The sequence below is a fragment of the Cricetulus griseus genome (assembly GCF_003668045.3).
Source record: "Cricetulus griseus strain 17A/GY chromosome 1 unlocalized genomic scaffold, alternate assembly CriGri-PICRH-1.0 chr1_0, whole genome shotgun sequence".
NCBI classification, from domain to species: Eukaryota; Metazoa; Chordata; class Mammalia; order Rodentia; family Cricetidae; genus Cricetulus; species Cricetulus griseus.
The window spans coordinates 135,324,100-135,341,820 of record NW_023276806.1 but is presented as its reverse complement, the minus strand read 5'-3'; the positions used below and the strand labels follow the sequence as shown (position 1 = coordinate 135,341,820).

The 17,721-nt window shown below is 41.5% G+C and overlaps 1 protein-coding gene across 1 annotated transcript in view; it reads right to left on the bottom strand.

The window, feature by feature from the left end:
- Nucleotides 1-422: 422 nt before the first annotated feature.
- Nucleotides 423-17,721, bottom strand: part of LOC100770091 (serine/threonine-protein kinase TBK1) — a 38,908-nt gene continuing 21,609 nt past the window's right edge. The window contains exons 8-21 of the mRNA XM_027392299.1: nucleotides 16,528-16,707; nucleotides 13,508-13,704; nucleotides 11,964-12,022; nucleotides 11,546-11,637; nucleotides 8,696-8,797; nucleotides 7,330-7,408; nucleotides 5,144-5,265; nucleotides 4,972-5,048; nucleotides 4,398-4,437; nucleotides 3,494-3,595; nucleotides 3,280-3,376; nucleotides 2,608-2,714; nucleotides 2,349-2,420; nucleotides 423-1,196 (exon numbers count right to left, since the gene is read on the bottom strand). Of these exons, the coding sequence (XP_027248100.1) occupies nucleotides 1,145-1,196; nucleotides 2,349-2,420; nucleotides 2,608-2,714; nucleotides 3,280-3,376; nucleotides 3,494-3,595; nucleotides 4,398-4,437; nucleotides 4,972-5,048; nucleotides 5,144-5,265; nucleotides 7,330-7,408; nucleotides 8,696-8,797; nucleotides 11,546-11,637; nucleotides 11,964-12,022; nucleotides 13,508-13,704; nucleotides 16,528-16,707 (1,378 nt within the window). The 3' untranslated portion in view covers nucleotides 423-1,144. The remainder of the gene's footprint in view (nucleotides 1,197-2,348; nucleotides 2,421-2,607; nucleotides 2,715-3,279; nucleotides 3,377-3,493; nucleotides 3,596-4,397; nucleotides 4,438-4,971; nucleotides 5,049-5,143; nucleotides 5,266-7,329; nucleotides 7,409-8,695; nucleotides 8,798-11,545; nucleotides 11,638-11,963; nucleotides 12,023-13,507; nucleotides 13,705-16,527; nucleotides 16,708-17,721) is intronic.

Below are 17,721 nucleotides of genomic sequence, written 5' to 3'. Positions count from 1 at the left end.
CCGAGCCCCTTTTTGTTCTGGCTGCGCTTGCTGGGTTCTATAACCTCGCTCTGGCCTGTGTTTTGCCCTGGTGTTTTCTTGAATAAAGAAACTTTAATCGGTACAGATTTGTGTGTTTTTCACCTTGGCAAGAACTTTGCCTAGATAAAAAGAATTTGATTAATTCTTAGGAGTCTAAGAAATGTGTAAAAACGAAGACTTTTTCAGGACTGTTTATTTTTTTTAAACAATGTTATAGGAACTTTTAGCATCAGCTGGCCCAGTGGCGGGGTGTGGTCCAGTGGTAGGGTGTGGCCCAGTGGTAGGGTGTGGCCCAGTGATGAGAGGTGGCTCAGTGGTGGGGCCATCAGTTCCCTAGTTTAAACAAACAGTGACACCCCATTTTGTTTCTCTAACCAGAGAGACCAAAGCACACAAGCTTCTTACATTAAAATTCAGAAATTTATTTTTTCATGAAATAGTAAGCAGAGTATTTCATGAAATAGCAGAATTAAAGTACAGAAATATACAGCTTAAAACAATTGAAATGATACTGGAATCTGAATGACAATTACACATTTATGACCAAAGGAAAAATGAATAGTTTAAACAATAAGTTCACTTCAATTTTTTGCTCAATAATTCACCTGAAACTAAACATACGAGGAGAACCAAAATCTGGGCACCTTGTAAAATGAAATAATGCCACTTCATCCTTGTCACAGGAGCTGACCCTGGTGAACAGTGGTCGGCTCTGTTCTCCACAAAATCCCGTCACTCCACCGTTCACAAGGTGTCAACTATCAGTCCTTTCTGATTTTTAAGGATGCTGATTTAAAAACACTTTCCTTAGGCACCGAGCAATAGATTTCTCCAGCCTTGCTTGAAGAACTGGGGACAGCATCCCAAAGCATCAGCTGGTCATGGCTTTCTTCTACAGCTCACTGAGGTCTGCCTTGTGTACTTACAAATGTTAAAAGGCAAAATTACATCTCAACAGCAGCCAAAAATTTATATATTTCTTATGTATTTACAAACTGTACATATTTACATGACCTCATCAAATACTGAATTGTAGAAATAAGAACCACCTATAGGAGCGTTCATTTCGTGCTTCAGTGTTATCTTCTTGTGCAAACTACAACTCCCCAGAGTCCCTAGAGCACTAAAGACAGTCCACGCTGCGGAGACCACCGTCCATAGTTAAAGCCCCGAACCTAAAACACAAGATGAGAAGAGATAATCTCAGCACATCCACGCTTTTGTTCTCAGGGTCCTCTGTGTCTGGGGACTGAATAAAGGACCCTTGCACACACTGGGCAAGAACCCTGTCATTGAGCTGGATCCCAGTTCCTGACATCCCAACACTCCAGAGGAGACTTACAGAAACAGACCTCAGAGGAGCAGATTATTATTATTTATTATTTATTATTATTATTATTATTTATTATGTGTACACAGCTTGAGGTCAGAGGACAACTTTGGAGTCAGTTCTCTCCTTGCACCTTTAATGTGGGTTTTGGGGACTGAACTCAGGCTGCCAGGCTTGCACAAGAGACTTTACCTGCTGTACCATCTTGCTGGCCTAGGCATAGTTACTTTTAAATAACTTAAGCAACTTGACTTGCTCTATTTCTTACTGAGAATCAGGGGCATTATTATATGAAGGAGTACAATTCAATGGCTTGGGAAAGCTTAAAAACAAAAACAAGTTGGGCGTTGTTAATCCCAGCACTCGGGAGGCAGAGGCAGGAGGATCTCTGTGAGTTCAAGGCCAGCCTGGTCTACTGAGAGAGTTCCAGAACAGCCTCCATAGTGCTTTCGTGGAGGTCAAAGGACAACTGTGGAAGTTAAGGCAGCAATGCTGGTGCACAGGCCAGGGCCAAGACACTGTCTTCCTCAATGGAAATGTGGATTTAGACTGTACTTTCTAGATAATGTGGGTTTACGTATTTTTCCCTTTTCTTTCTTCTCTAGTTTTTCCCGGAGACAGGATTTCTCTCTGTAGACCTCGTTGTCCTGGAACTTGCTATGTAATCAGGCTAGCCTCCAGCGCACAGAGATCCCTTTGTCCCTGTCTCCATAGTGCTGGGATTAAAGACATGTATTAGCACACCTGGCTAGAGTTTTTAAGGCAAGGGAGAGACATGACTACACCAGTACATCAGAAGCTTGTTCTGGCTGTGAACACAGAACCACATTAGCAGGTTACCACTGCAGCTTCAGGAGAAGGGAGATCTGGATGAAGGAAACGGGAAGCCTTGTGAAAACCATCAAACTAGTCAAGGGGGATGGAAAGAAGTGAGCCCATAAGAATGCAGAGGGATCCAGCTGCATGCCACATCACCAGCCCCACCAGCACCACTCACCGTTCTAGAATATGATTGTTCTCAGCCAGCTCCTTAACCACGCCTTCCATCTCTTCCTTCAGTTTCTTCATACTAGAGGGATAAAGCAGAGACATTCAACCCCTTAGAATAACATTCACATCATTTTAGTTTTATAATCTAAGTAGCCATGAAATAACACTAAGCACAGTCAACATCGAGAATTTTGAAATCTGAGACCAAGATTTCAACCTGGGATAAGAGCAAGCAGCACCATTGCAATTCCAGCACAGCTGCTTACCCGAGAGTCATCTCCACTAAAGTGTTAGAACTGGGGTAGACTGGGGCCATGGAGTGCTTGACACCACTGGAGGCTGCAAGCATCTTCTGAGGCAGAGTTTCTTGTAACTACAACATAAAGCAAATGTGTCACTAGGCAAGGCACATGCTACCAATCAAGGACCACTTACAGCTTCAGGAAGGCCAACCGGACTCCCCACATCCACTCCACAGGGGCGTGGGAAACCTCATGCACTCTGGGTTTACAGCCTGAGCCCACCTTTCAGAACCATCAGTGCTAAGTACTGCAATCAACGCCCCCTAGAACAGTTTTCCTTATAAACAATAAAAGATGAATTGTGAGGTGTTTTTAATTGTTCAGCGTCTAAAAGGCAGAAACGGGTGAAGGGCCGGTGAGATGGTGCAGCAGCACGGGTGTGTGCTGGGGGGGCGGGGACAGCCTACCTGAGCTCCACCCTGGAGCCCACATGGGGGAAGAGAGGTCACCTCCCCCACGCTGTCCTCTGGCATGCACACGCTCACACACAAATAAATAAATGCAGTGAATTTGAATGTAGAGTGGGAGCGACACAGGCATATGCTGTCCCACGTCTCCTGCAACCGTTATCAGAACCACACTGCCTCAGTCCTGCCACACAACAAAGTTCTTTCCTAGTGCGCTCTCTGGCTGTACCTCATTAGTGTAGTCTTGATACTTGGACACTTCCTCTTCGATGTCAAAGCACTGACTGGTTAGAGATAACAGCTGTTTTCTGAGAAGATGCATCTTTCTGAAAACCAACGAGTCTGTTAGCAAGCAGCCTTAGACACTCACTTAGCCACGGCACACACCGCACTACACACCATACTGCACAGCCCCCCACTCGTCACCACTGCAGCCTCCTTACCGCATCCACTCGTCTGCAGTATCCAGAAAAGCTTCATACTTTTTAACGCACTCCTCTGTGAAGTGGCTCATTGCTTTTGTTGCATGGTAATAAAGTTTTTGTCTGCAAATCAGAAAGAACCAGAGGCTTACACAACCCCACTATTTCTACTCCAATTAAAAATACTTCAAGTTGCCAAGAGTTGATGGCGCACGCCTTTAATCCCAGCACTCGGGAGGCAGAGGCAGGAGGATCTCTGTGAGTTCCAGGCCAGCCTGGTCTACAGAGTGAGTGCCAGGATAGGCTCCAAAGCTACACAGAGAAACCCTGTCTCGAAAAAACCAACCAACCAAACAAACAAACAAAAACCTTCAAGCTAGATGTGGTGGCCAGCCTGGTCTACAGAGTGAGTTCCAGGACAGCAAGGGCTACATACAGAAACCCTGTCTCAAAATACAAAACAAACCACTAAAATACACAGAATGCATGTTTTTTTGTTTTTGTTTTTGTTTTTTAATTATTGTGGAGCTGGAGCTGGAACACAGGTGGTTGTGAGCCACAGGACATGGGTGCTGGGCACTGAACTCAGCTCCTCCAGAAGAGCAGCTAAAGCTCTTACCCATCTCCAGCCCCAAATGCCTATTGGTAGAGTTAGTTAGGATGGCTGTACTGGCCTCCTGTTTCCTCCTCGCTGCCCTCTGTAAGCACAGCGGAGGTATCGAGAGAGACAGCTGAGTGAGCAGAATGGGGCCTTTTTCCCAGCTGTCCTCCTGTCTCAGGGATCTTCCAACCGGGGACTGGATGAGTGGGCTTGAAAAATGTGCATCCATGTGGACACTGCAATCAATCCCAACTTTCAGAAGAATTAAAGATACCAAAAACAAGCATCAAAAAGAATCAATTTTAACTCCACCTGGATACTTACTTATCAAATTTGTGGATCTGTTCTTCATTGTAAGCTAGTCCTGAAAATGGAAAAAGTATACTTTTGTTAATGGAGAGTTGAACTCATCACATGTGCTATTCTCTCCTTTGAGATTACTGCTCCAAAAAGGCTAAGAGTTTGACATGGGTATAAAAGGTTTGGGGCCCACGGGCTACATAAGGCCTGTGAACACTTTTAGTTATTATGAAGTTATAAATTAACTGTCAATATTTAAGTTAGAGTATTTTTAATAAAGCACATATCTCTAGCTTTTCTTTAAAAAGGGAGACCTGGGCAACATAGTGGTGACACAGCAGGGGCCCCCATTTCAGTGACTTCAGTGTCCCAGGCACACAGCCATTCCTGTGTGCTACCTGCCTGGCCTCCAGAAGATCTAGGAGTCATGACCTTAATTTAACATATGTAAAAGGCTGGTTTGACAATAATTTTTAGTACATTCAACCTTTTTTTGACACTCTCATAAGTATCGCACTAAAAAACACAGCACAGTGAGGCAGCTGGACCACACTCATAAGCTGGTGTGGGAGATGAACGAACAGCAAATGTTACTTACTACGTTCTGCCTTGTCTTTTTTGAACTGATAGTAAATCTCTGTGATGCAATTTAACAGGACTTGTAGTTTTTCCACACTATTGAAGGAAGAAAAACCCAGGTAAGTTATGGGAATTGGTACAACAAAGAACAATTAACAGGGACAGAAATTAACCCCAAGGCTGTAACCTACTTTCTGTCTCTTGGATGAGTGCCTTCCTGATGTGCCCAGGTATCAGCCAGCAGACCCCCTGGAGACAACCTGCTGTTGATGTCCTGAAGACTGCTTTCTATGGTTCCCTGAGAGCTGGAAAGCTAAAGAGGACAAAGGACTAGGTCAGAACACCCAACTGGAAACCATCACCCATAATCCATTACCAGAGGCTCTAAGGTTCTAAGGGTCACTGCTGTTTTTTCTGTTTTCAGGTGAGGCTGATCCTGCTGTCCCTACCACTCTGCTCACTTCTGTAGGACACTCACAAAACCCTTTCAATCACTGGGGTTTCTGTTATTGCTTTGGGGTGGTGGTAGGGATATGTGCTATTTTAAAATCAGAATTTTCTATGCTATGCATTCACTCAAGCCAATGAGCTCTATCTCCTTCCCTTGTTTCTGACTCTTAAATCACTTTATCTTCTAAAATTTTCAATGTTTTAAATATCATTTAAGTGCATAGATAAGTAAAGTGAAAGTTTTATTCACGGGACAGAGACTTGTAATATGTGACGTTTTCTGACATTTCTATTCTCTTTAAAAATGCTGCCAGCTGCAAAGCATGGTACTTCACAACTCATTACTTGTTCATGATTCATCCTTTGGAAAACCACTGTTCTAGATCTAAAATTACAGAGAAGAACGACTAAAGATCAGCACAGTATGGAAAGAGGAGCAGGCTGCTATCAAGTTCCCTGTCTTTGTGTGCAGTGGGTACATTCATGAGTAGGCCAAAACTCTCTGAAGGGCTGAGAGGTTGGTGGTATAAGCCCCAGGGAGCTCTCTAGCACTGTGATTACTGTGTGCCACACACTGCTTCTGGGTATGGAGCTCAGGTTCTACCATCCAAGCTATACAACCCCTCACCCTCAGATTTCCTTAATTAAAAAAATATTTTAAAGTTACATTTTCTTTCTTTTCTTTCTTTCTTTCTTTCTTTCTTTCTTTCTTTCTTTCTTTCTTTCTGTGTATGAGAATGGGCGCACACATGGCACAGCGTATGTGTGGTGGTCAGAATTTATGCAGCTGGTATTCGTGTTTTGTTAGGGTTCTGGGAATTGACTCAAGGTGTTAGGCTTGGCAACAAGTGTCTTTATCTGCTGAGCTGTCTTGTGGGCCCTCCTTTACAGTCTAACATCCATCTGATGAATACCTTAAATGTTACAGGCTTGTAGGAACACATAGTTCTACCTTTATTTAACTGCTACAGCAACCCAGAAGCTTTAGATAAAGAAGTCACCATTTTTGAGACAGAGAAACCAAAGCTGCAAAGAACTACTAGAGGCCTTATGATGGCTGGAGAGATGGCTCAGTGGTTGAAAAGCACCACCTGTTCTTCCAGAGGGCCAGCACCCACATCAGGAGGCTCACAACTGCCTACGACTCCAGCTCCAAGGGGGTTCAAGGAAGGGACACCTGCACACACATGCACAGAGCAACACACATATATACACAACTTGTAAATAATGTAAGTCTTTTCGAAAAGCCTTATGTAGCCCATCAGGAGTGTCTGGATAAACAGGCTGCTAGGGAGTAGGTAATCAGCTCCCACAGTACACAGCTGTGTGGGCTCCTGCACTAAAAAGAATCTATTGTGAAATCTCCCACTTTGTGTTCAGCAAACCTGTGTCCTTATTGCCTTTTCTAGTTTCAGAAATAACCCACTGCCTGAGGACTCTCTATCTGTTCCTTTTTAAAGAGCTCTGATGTTTCTGGATTTGCAGTTATTTCTAAGCAAGTTTAAGCACCAGGATTTGACTTCATGTTAAAGAACCACATTATAAATGTCCATTATTACATAACAGCATTAAGGATTTAAAAAAAGCAAACAAAAATAATGCAGAAAATGTAGGGTGGGAGGTGGGAGAGACAAGAGTCACATGTGTGTTAAAAATACAGGAAGCATTTGGAAATAGAACAAAGAACTGAATGGCAGAAATGGTGTGTGTGTGTGTATATCTAAGAATATATATAGAATATTGCTAAGAATACATATAGAATAAGACATAATCATACAACAGTCTCTAAAAATGGAAAAAGGCAGCTCTCTTCTCCATAGAGCTTGAGGAGAGCTTCCTTTTCTCAGGAAGTTTATACACTAGTTCTTACCAGCAAAGGAACAGGTCATGGCCCACCCTGTAACCCTCATGATTTGCTGGTACTTACTCTCAACAATTTGGTATGTATGTCTGAAATTTCATCCAACTCTGCTGCTTCTAAGTTGATTTCCATCAATTTTTCATATCTGTATGAAAAACACATCATCAGAAAGCAAATGAACGAGTGTAACAAATACATATTTTTTGTAATAGTTTATGAAGTGAATTTTATTATGATAATCATTTAATAAAAAATTTACTCAAGGTTTATATGCCAAGAGATTCCAAGAACCCTCTGCTGCCTTCCTAAAGAAGGGGTTTCCTACACAGATGCTACCTCACTATCTGCGGTTTTTGCTTTAGGTGGCTCCAGGTGCCAATGGTCAATGTTGGTCAGAGACCATTTTGTGGAAAATTCTACAAGCATTTCCTAAATTTTAAGTTTCATACAATCTGAGCAGTATGACAAAGTCACATGCCAGTTACTCCTTCCAGCCTAGGATGGACCCTGCCCCTTTGTCCTATGGATCCAAGCTATATATACCATCCACCCCCCAGTCACTCAGTAGTGATCATCGTCATAGGATGAACTGACAAGAAACAGCTTCAATATTATGCTCTGACACTACCTGCATTTCTACTGGGAATCTGGGAATGCATGCACTAAGAATCAGTCCATACTGTACTTCCATTATAAATGTGCAGATTAGGATAAAGTAGAGAAGGAAGTTAATTTCAAATCACATTATGCCAGGACAATGGTGAAAATACCAGATTTTAGCATGATACATGTATGATATAAATGTGTACTTCAGTTATACATTTTGACTGCATTTATTATATTTTCCCTGCAGTACAAATAGTGTATTCTGAAAGGTCATTTAAATTATCATTGTTACAAAAGACATCCACAGATAGAAGAATAGTAAGAATAAATTAAAAGTCACTGCTAAAATTCTGTAGCTTTTTAAAACTTATTAACGTTGTGTGTGTGCACGCATGGGGTGTGTGCTGTGTATGCCACAGCGTGCATATGGAGGTCAAAGCAAACTGCGGGGCTGGTTCTCTCCTTTAGCCATATGGGGTTCTGGAGATAGTGCTCGGGTTACCACACTTGTGTAGAGGGCACCTTTTTCCACTCAACATTCTCAGTGCCCCCCCCCAAAAGTTATTCCAAAAAAAAAAAAAAAAAAAAACCTACCCAGAGGCTGTTCCAGCTGCTGCTTCTTACTCTCTTAGTTCCTGTTCAGCTCTGCCTCCCAAGATAGGAGGAGATGGTCCTACCTCCTACTGCCATTCAGAAAAGGTGGGGGAAATGCCATCACCTTATGAGAAACCAGGGCTGCTGCACAGAACAGGCGACATACTGTGCCCTCCGTGCTGGAGATGATTAAGACAGAGCTCAGTCCCTGCTAGGGCGGTAACCTACTCACACTTTCATAGTCTTTTCAATGTTTCTGATGCAGAAATCCAACGTGATCACAACTTCTGTCTTCTTGTGAACAGTTTCATTGTAATCATCCTTAACCAATTCACTGAAAAATGTTACTTCATTAGTTAAGTATTATTTTTGGACTATCACCAATTATACTGAAATTATACTTCAAACACATTTCAAAAATTTTAAATGCCAAATCACATTATTTTGGAGTACTATTATTAAAAGCATATCTGTGCCAAGCGGTACTATAGCCAGCCTGTTACCCTCTTGTAGCAGGCTCAATTAAAAAAAAAAAGAAAAGAAAAAGCATTTGTATGACTTTTACATATCACAGACTATCACCCGAAATTAGGTTAAAGTTTAGAAATACAAGGCATTAAAATTACATTAAGGATCAAAAGTTAATCTATAATCACACAAGTTATGTAACATTTATGTTATTAGAACTAATTTTGCTCCTTACAGCAGCACATGTGACCTCTGAAGAGGCTGGCACTGTGAATAATACCTAATGGAAAGGCTTGTGAACTACAACAGCGATCAGCAAACAAGGCCTAACGTCTGCTTTTATGGCCTATGATTACTTTAGAAAGATTAAAATAAAAGACAAAGAAGATATTACATGTGGCCAATGAAGCCTAAGATATTGAAGGATCCTTTAAAAGAAAATCTGATATATATTTTTTTTAATACTTTATTTAATGTACAGTAAGGATACTAGGTCCCCTGGAACTAACTGGAGTTATAGACAGGTGTGAGCTGTCTATATGTGGGTGGTGGGAATAGAACCTGGGTCTTCTGGAAGAACAGCCACTGTCTTAACCACTGAGCCATCTCTCCAGCCCCCGAAAAAGGTTTTTTAAACTTAAGCTATAATAAGTAAAACTAATAAAAACCACTGAACCACTGACCAGTAACGGAAAAACAGGAAAAACAAATGCTGTTTGTATTTGGCACATTTAGATTTCTTCTAGATATACCAAGAACCAGTTTTGACACTTACGCCATGCTGGCACTAACTAAGGCATCCTAGCACTAAGTCACCCCAGTAGTGAATCATCCCAGAGCTAACTATGCCACCCTGCACTAACCAAGCCATTTTAGCACAAAGCCATTCCCAGCACAAAGCTTCTTGGTAGAGGCAGGAAATCAGGCTTAGAAAGGGAGGCTATGACCACGCTGAAAGTTGTCACAAGCACAAGGTTGTGTGCTTTGTTTGACACAACACTAGCCTCAGGAAAGAAACTTAAAACATGAAGAACCAGCTGAGGTAGCAAAATGCCTGTGGTCCCAGCACTTGGGAGGCAGAGGCAGGAAATCGAGAGGTAAGTGCAGGAAAGCATCCCTGGTGTCCTTTGCAGAAGGTCATACTGCACATCTGCAGAATGCAGTTAACAACTGATGTGCACGAGAGCACGGCTTTCAAAGAAGATGCGTGTACTCTTAGCAGATGGAAAGATGGCCTTCATAAACCATAAGTTTAAAGAAACCCAAATCATAGGCATGCTTGTGTGTGTATATGTGTGTGCGTGTGCATGTGTGTGTGTTTGTGTGTGAGTATGCATGTGGGTGGTGGCGAGCGCACGTGTGAGTGTGTGTGTGTGTGTGTGTGTGTGTGTGTGTGTTGGGGTGGAAGCCAGGGGGCAACCAGTGGCTTTCCTCAAGTGCCACCCATTTTCTTTTTTCAAAAGGATCTTCCAGCAAGGCTGAGGGATCCACCTGTCCCTGCCTTCTCAGTGGTGGGGGTTACAAGCCTGTGCCACTGTGCCTCCACCTCCTTTGTTAAAAGAAAACAAAAGTGGGTTCCAGGGTTGAACTCAAGTCTTCATGCAAAGTGAGCGATTCACCACCTAAACTACATCTATAACCTAACACTTGTATTCTTAAGGTAATTTTCAGAAAGAGAATACTTCATTAGGTTAATTTTCTGTTTTAGAATAACCATATTAAAGCGATGAGATGGTTTAGAGGTTAAGCGCACTGGCTACTCTCCCAGAGGTCTTGAATTCAATTCCCAGCAACTACATGGTGGCTCACAACCATCTCTAATGAGATCTGGTGCCCTCTTATGGCCTGCAGGCAGAACACTATATACATAGTGTTCTATATACTATATACATAAATCTTAAAAACTATAGAACACTATATACATAAATCTTAAAAAAATAACCATAAAATAATTAGCAAAACAAATGTTTAAACTGCTTGTCAAGATGAATATATACTCATAGGTGTGCTACCATGTACATGCAATGTCTACAACAGGCAAACCTATGGTGATTTGTGATGTATAAGGTTGGGGTGGGGAAGTAAGAGCGCCTGGGCACAGAACGTCTGAGTGACGAAATGGTCTAAACTTTGTAGGGATGGCTGAATCACTCAGGGCCACACTGGAAGCCCCTGACTTGTACATTTTAAATGCACAAATTATCTAGTGTATAGCCCAATAACTCTGCTGAAAAGGGGAGTGTGTGAAGACAGGAAATGGAGGAAGGGCTTATTCCATAGGAAACAGACTGCTTTAATTACATCAGTGTCAGGGCAAATGAGAGAGAGAGCAAATGAGCCCTATTGAGGTCTCTAAAAGAGAACTGCACACTCCATAGAGCTGTGAGGTTTAAAGCTCAGACTGCTTATCCTAGATGTCTCACTAGGTTATTGAAGGAAATCAACAAAATAATGCTGACTGTTGTGCAAACTGAGTGTGAAGTAAATCTGGTGTAGCAAAACCAAGCTGTGACCCTAACTGCTGCAGGGGCAGAGGGTCAGTGATGTGGTGACAGCCCCTGGCTTAGTGAGGTCAATGGGAAGAATGCTTTGCAGACTGCAGTCTGTTACTTACATCAGCCACCGAATCCCCTTTCGCATTAATTCTTGATAGAGCAGCAAGGTACTGGCAATTCTACAGGCGTAACACACAACCCCCGTCACTGCCTGGTGAAAAAGAAAGGTAGTCTTTGGTACTAACAGTGGACAAGGTAAGAAAGCTTCTACACAAAGGCATCCAGACTTTCATATCCATCAGGTAAATAAATTACCACTGTCTAAAAGCTAGATAGATATAACTGGAATAAATATTTCAATTCTTGACATTATATAAACATGTTTTAATTGAGAGAATTTCCTCTTACTGAGTTCAACAAAGGAAACTAGAATGTAAAACAATGTGGAATGGATAAAGCTTTAAATATTTCCCTAAGTCACACAGAGACACAATATGTTTCTTACTTCCACTACTGATAATTCAGTTAAATACTAACCTTGGCCATGCTAGCATCACCATCTAAATCGTAACGTGGATGTACTTTAGGTAGGGAAACTGAAATATGAAGCAAAAGACTTAAAATCAGAAACGTTTGGATTAAACACAAGAGAGACAGTCCTCTCAGGTACTTTTCCTAGCTTTAAAGGAAAGGCCAGGAAGATGACTCAGTGGGTGAGAGAACTGATGTGCAATTGTGAGGCCTAAATTCAGATCCAGCCTCCATGAGAAAAGCTGGGAGTGACTGTTTGTGCCTGTGACCTAACACTGAGCAGGTAGAGACAGGCAGATCCCTAGAGTTTGCAGATCAGCCAGCCTAGCTGAAAAACAAAACAAAAACAAACAAACAATAAAAAAAAAAAACACAAAGAGAACTCCAGGTTCAGTAAGAGACCTTGTCTCAAGGGGTAAAGAGCAAGACATCCAGCATCCTCCTCTGGTCTCCCCCCATGCGGTACGTACACACACACACACACACACACACACACACACACACACACACACACGTATACACACATGTCCATCCACTTGCATACTATGTCCACTTGTATGCACACACACACACACACACACACACACACACACACACACACACACACACACACACACCCCACCTCCATACCAGCTTGAGACAATGCTCATTCCCTAACAGCTACCTCCAGTATTTGTAAAGTGCTTAATCTCTTCCTTTTTATTATGTGCATACATGCTATGGCATGATGTAGAGCCAGAGAACAACTTCATGGAGTCGGTTCTCTCCTTCCACCTTCACATGGCCTCTGGGACTGAACTCAGGTGCCAGGTTCCCATTAAACCACCTTTACCCACTGAGCTGTCTTGCCAGTCTCATTTTAAAAAAAAGAGAGTTACTTATTTATTATGTATACAGTGTTCTGCCTGCATGTATGCTCCCAGGCCAGAAGAGGGCACCAGATCTCATTACAGATGATTGTGAGCCATCATGTGGTTGCTGGGAATTGAACTCAGGACCTCTGGAAGAACAGTCAGTGCTCTTAACCTCTGAGCCATCTCTCCAGTCCCAAGTTTCATTTTTTTTTTTTTTTTTTGTTAAATATATTCTAACACAATGAACTCCACGCTTGTCTTTCAATCTAAATTTAACACTGAAGTCTCAAAATGGATGCAAAATTCTGGGTCACATTTTCCCTACCCATAGGACAAACAATTTAAAAAATTTCAAAGATGTAGATCTAATTTTTTCTTAAATTTTAAGATGTCAGAATGTCCTACATATACTGGATAGAATAAATATTTGCTGAACTTTATGATAGGAATTTATTTTGTGAGTTATCAAAACACTAAAATCAGTGACAGTAAAACATGACAAACTATCACTTCACAAAATAAAATACTGAAGTAAAATAAAAAAAATTATGAGGCTTTTCAGTTTTGTAATCTTCATAAACTAATTTATGACATTTTGATGTTTATAGAACTTTATAAAAACAAGTATCGGTTTTACAGTGACAGATGTTTGACGTTTAATGGCCAGTAAAAACACGACAAAAGGTCACAACTTACTTTTTTCATATATCAATCCTATGGTACTTAGGGGTTCCCTGCTTATGACAAAGATTGGATTTTCCTCTGTGGTTTTAGGAAAATGCTGGGCTAGTCTTCCAACTTCTAGTACTAAGCGTCGTCCTTCGTAGATAAGTTCTTGATTTGAAGAGATAATTTTGGTTTGCTTATAGACCAGTTCATGGAACACAGCAGCCCTGTGTGAGAGAAGTTAAGAGAGGATGACAGAGTGCTGGAGGGAATTAGAGATGAAACTTAAATGTGCAGCAACCTCTCATCTGTAAGTGTCCTAACAGTTCTTCTTCTTCTTATTTTTTTTTTTTAAGATTTTATTTATTTATTATGTATACAACATTCTGCTTACATGTATATCTGCACACCAGAAGAGGGCACCAGATCTCATAAAGGATGGTTGTGAGCCACCATGTGGTTGCTGGATATTGAACTCAGGACCTCTCTAAGAGCAGTCGGTGCTCTTAACCTCTGAGCCATTTCTCCAGCCCCCTAACAGTTCTTAGCACCTGCTTGTTAACAATAGAACACTAAACGAGTACTCAAATGGGAACACCATATAACCTGGCCCTGTCAGATTGCTTAATGTTGGAGAGTAAGTGGCATATATATGAGGAGCCAAGAACAGGACCTGAAACACAACTATAAAACTTCTGTTAAACACACTAAGAAATTAGAGTATTTTCAAAATGATGTTTTAGGGGAAAAGGTAAATTCCCTGTGAACAGGTCCACAAGAGCAAAGAAAGCCAACAGTTTGACGTGGCTCAACCTGAAGCTTCAGTTTTGATTGGCTCAGGCATGGATGCTATTAAAGCTCAAGTGGAGTCCACTAACAATGACATCAATTGACTCAGGCTATAAAGAACCAAAATAATCTAAGGCTATATTACTATTGCTGTATTTATATTTTGTTTATGTTGCATTAGATCTAATTATTAGATTATTAATATCTAAATAGTTTGTATAAACTGTATTCTTTTTTTCTTTTCAGTCTCTGTTGCTTGTGATTGAAGTCAGGGCCTCACATGTGCTAAGTAGAGCCACCTACATCTCATTCCTCTTCATGAATTAAAACAAAAAGTACCTTTTTTATTTTTTAAGGCCTATTTATTTATTTATTATGTATACAATATTCTGCAGGCCAGAAGAGGGCACCAGATCTCATTATAGATGGCTGTGAGCCACCATGTGGTTGCTGGAAATTGAACTCAGGTCCTCTGGAAGAGCAGCCAGTGCTCTTAACCTCTGAGCCATCTCTCTACCCCCCCCCCCTTTTTTTACTTTTTTAAAGATCTTTCTTGTATGTGTATGCGTGTTTTGCCCATATGTCTGTCTGTACACCATGGACATGTCTGATACACTGGCAGAGGCCAGATGAGGCCTCAAATCCCCTCTAATTAAGGCTTCTAGACAACTGTGAGCCAACATGTGGGTGTTAAAAACCAAACCTGGTCTTCCTCAGTGCTCTTAACCACTGAGCCAACTATCCAGATCCCTTTCATGACTTTTATGAGATAGCAAAACTGCTGTATACATTTTGTTGAACAGACTAAGACACAAAGTAGGAATCTGATTTGTCATTTTTTTGTGGGGGCAGGGGCTGTTTTTTGAGTCCAGGTATCACTATATGGCATGGGCTGGCCTGGACTTCTCTGGGCTGGCCTGGAACTCTCTATGTGGACCAGGCTGGCTTTGAACTTGTAGTGATCTTCCTGCCTACATCTCTCAAGTACTAGGTCTCCAAACCGCATCACCACACACAGCTTCTTCATTCTACTTTGACATCACTGCAGAGACTCACATGTAGTTATAGGAAATAGCTCAGGTGGATGTCTATACTATCCACCCAGTTTCTCTCAATGGTAGCAACACAGTGAACTGTCACCACCCAACTATTTACTTTGATACAATTTATCTAACTCCTTCTCCAGTTTTACACTCAGGTGAATATTTAGTCATATGTAGTCTTGATGGGGAATGTTCTTCTGTGTGTATGTTTGTCTTATTGGTTGATAAATAAAGTACTGTTTGCCAATAGGGAAGCAAGTTAGGTGGGACTAGGAGTCGAGGAGGATTCTGGAAAATGTAGTAAAGAGAAGTCTTGTGATCCAGGCAGGAAGTGACATAGCAGGCAGACTTGGAATATAAGCAGGGACGAGCAGGAAATTGCGTTCTTCCTCCTCCTCCCTTCTCTGTGGAGCCGCCATGTGATACCAGAAAAAGGATGCATTCCACCAGCATCCTCGATAAGTCTTTATAAAATATATAGATTAAGAAATCCTAGTCATCGGCCAGCAGCATTAATCTCTGTATGTTATTTTGGGTGCCCACGTGGCAGCAGGGCATGGGAGGCTTGGCAGAAAGAGTTATCGTTACATAGTCATTGCATAAGTCTTTTTAAAATCACCTGGTATTTTTATTTATGCAAAACAAATGCTTCAGTATCCATAAAGTTTTCATGCTAACTATGTAAATAAAACTATGCTAAATTTAGAAACTCCACTATATTTAAAACTTAGGCTTTTTTGTTTTGATTTATTTTGTTTTGGAGACAGGGTTTCTCTGTGTAGCCCTAGCTGTCCTAGAACTTGCTATGTAGACCAGGCTGGGCTTGAACTCAGAGATCTGCCTGTCTCTGCCTACCCAGTGCTGGGACTAATGGCGTGTGACGCTACTGTTCAGATGCACTTTTGTTTTTAAGGAGGGTATACTATCAATAAAACAGCTCATTTTACCAGTACATGGTACTTGAAAGAAGTCATAGAATAAGCTCTGTCAAACTTGGAGTTTAAGACACAGTAACTTACCTGTGTATTTAAGAAAATTAATCCTTTTTACTTCTGCTAAGTGATGAGGAATTCACTAAGCATTTACACTCAGTTTTCCCCAGGAGACATGGGTACTGTTGATGAAGGTAAGACATCCTTTCTTTCCATTTGCTCTCCTGGTTAAGGAGATGCTTATATTATACAATGCATAGACAGGAGAAGAACACAGAGGACTTACGTATTGTAGCTATGGATGTAAATCTTATGTGCTGTCATCTGTTGCAGTGAGAACACATGGATTATCATTCTGTGAAGTACATCACTAGTCTCTGCAAAGAACTGATCAAAACCCCAGCACTTCTCTTGATCAGCTTCAAGGATGTTTGCAAGGACTGGGGTAAGCAGCGTCTGAAGGCCCCTAAAACAGTTTTTACAAAGTTACCTGGGGAGAGCCACAGCATGAGCCACAACAGCTACAAAGAAAACACAAAGGAATTGTGTGGTGGCTTGACTAAGAATGGCCCCCACAGGCTCATGTATTTGAATGCTTTGTGTTTTCTTCCCCCCCCCCCACTAATAAGTACAGGAAGAAGAATGGTTAACTCTCTTTCTTTTTCACTTCACTCACTTTAGTTGGTGGTTTTCATTGCTCCCTTGAGGTACTTAAAATCTTTACCATTTAATACAAACAAAAATCACAAAAAGCACCTGTTCAAGCCTAGTAATTTTGGTGAAGAACTTCTGTGCTAAAAGCTGCTATGGATGAGCTTTGCTTCACTCCAGAAGTCTGTAGCTGAGACCACATCACTGATCCAGTAATGATATCACTCATCCAATTAACCAGCACAGGACCCCTGCCTGAGCCCTTTTCATTCCACCAGGTTCCCTGAGGTCCCTTGAGTGTAAATTTCCTAAACCTAATACAACACAAATCGCTCTCCAACACAACACATTTCTTTTGGCATATCTAGTTACAGAGCACGAGTTTACTTTCAGAAAATGTTTTCCTAAACACTAAGAAAATGAAACTTAGGGTGGTGTTGCTATTGTTCCCCCGACAACCCCAGAGTTGGGGGGTGGGGTGGTTGAGACAGAGTCTCATCATGTAGCTCAGGATATCCTGAAACTCATTATGTAGCCCAGGATGGTGATCCTCCTGCCTCTGCCTCCCAAATGTTGGGATAACTGACAAAAACTACCACCCTGTTTTTTTAAGTTAGTTTTTTTGAGTCAGGGAATCATCACTGCTATGCAGCTCTGATCATCCTAGCAATAATTAGCCCAGGCTAGCCTTGAACTTGTGGTGATTCTCCTGCTTCCTGACTGCTGGGTTTTATAGGTATGTTACCACCATGCCCACCTACTTTCAATTTGACATTAATTGATCCTTTCTTTGGGATAATCTGATAATATAATGTTTAGAGTTCTGACT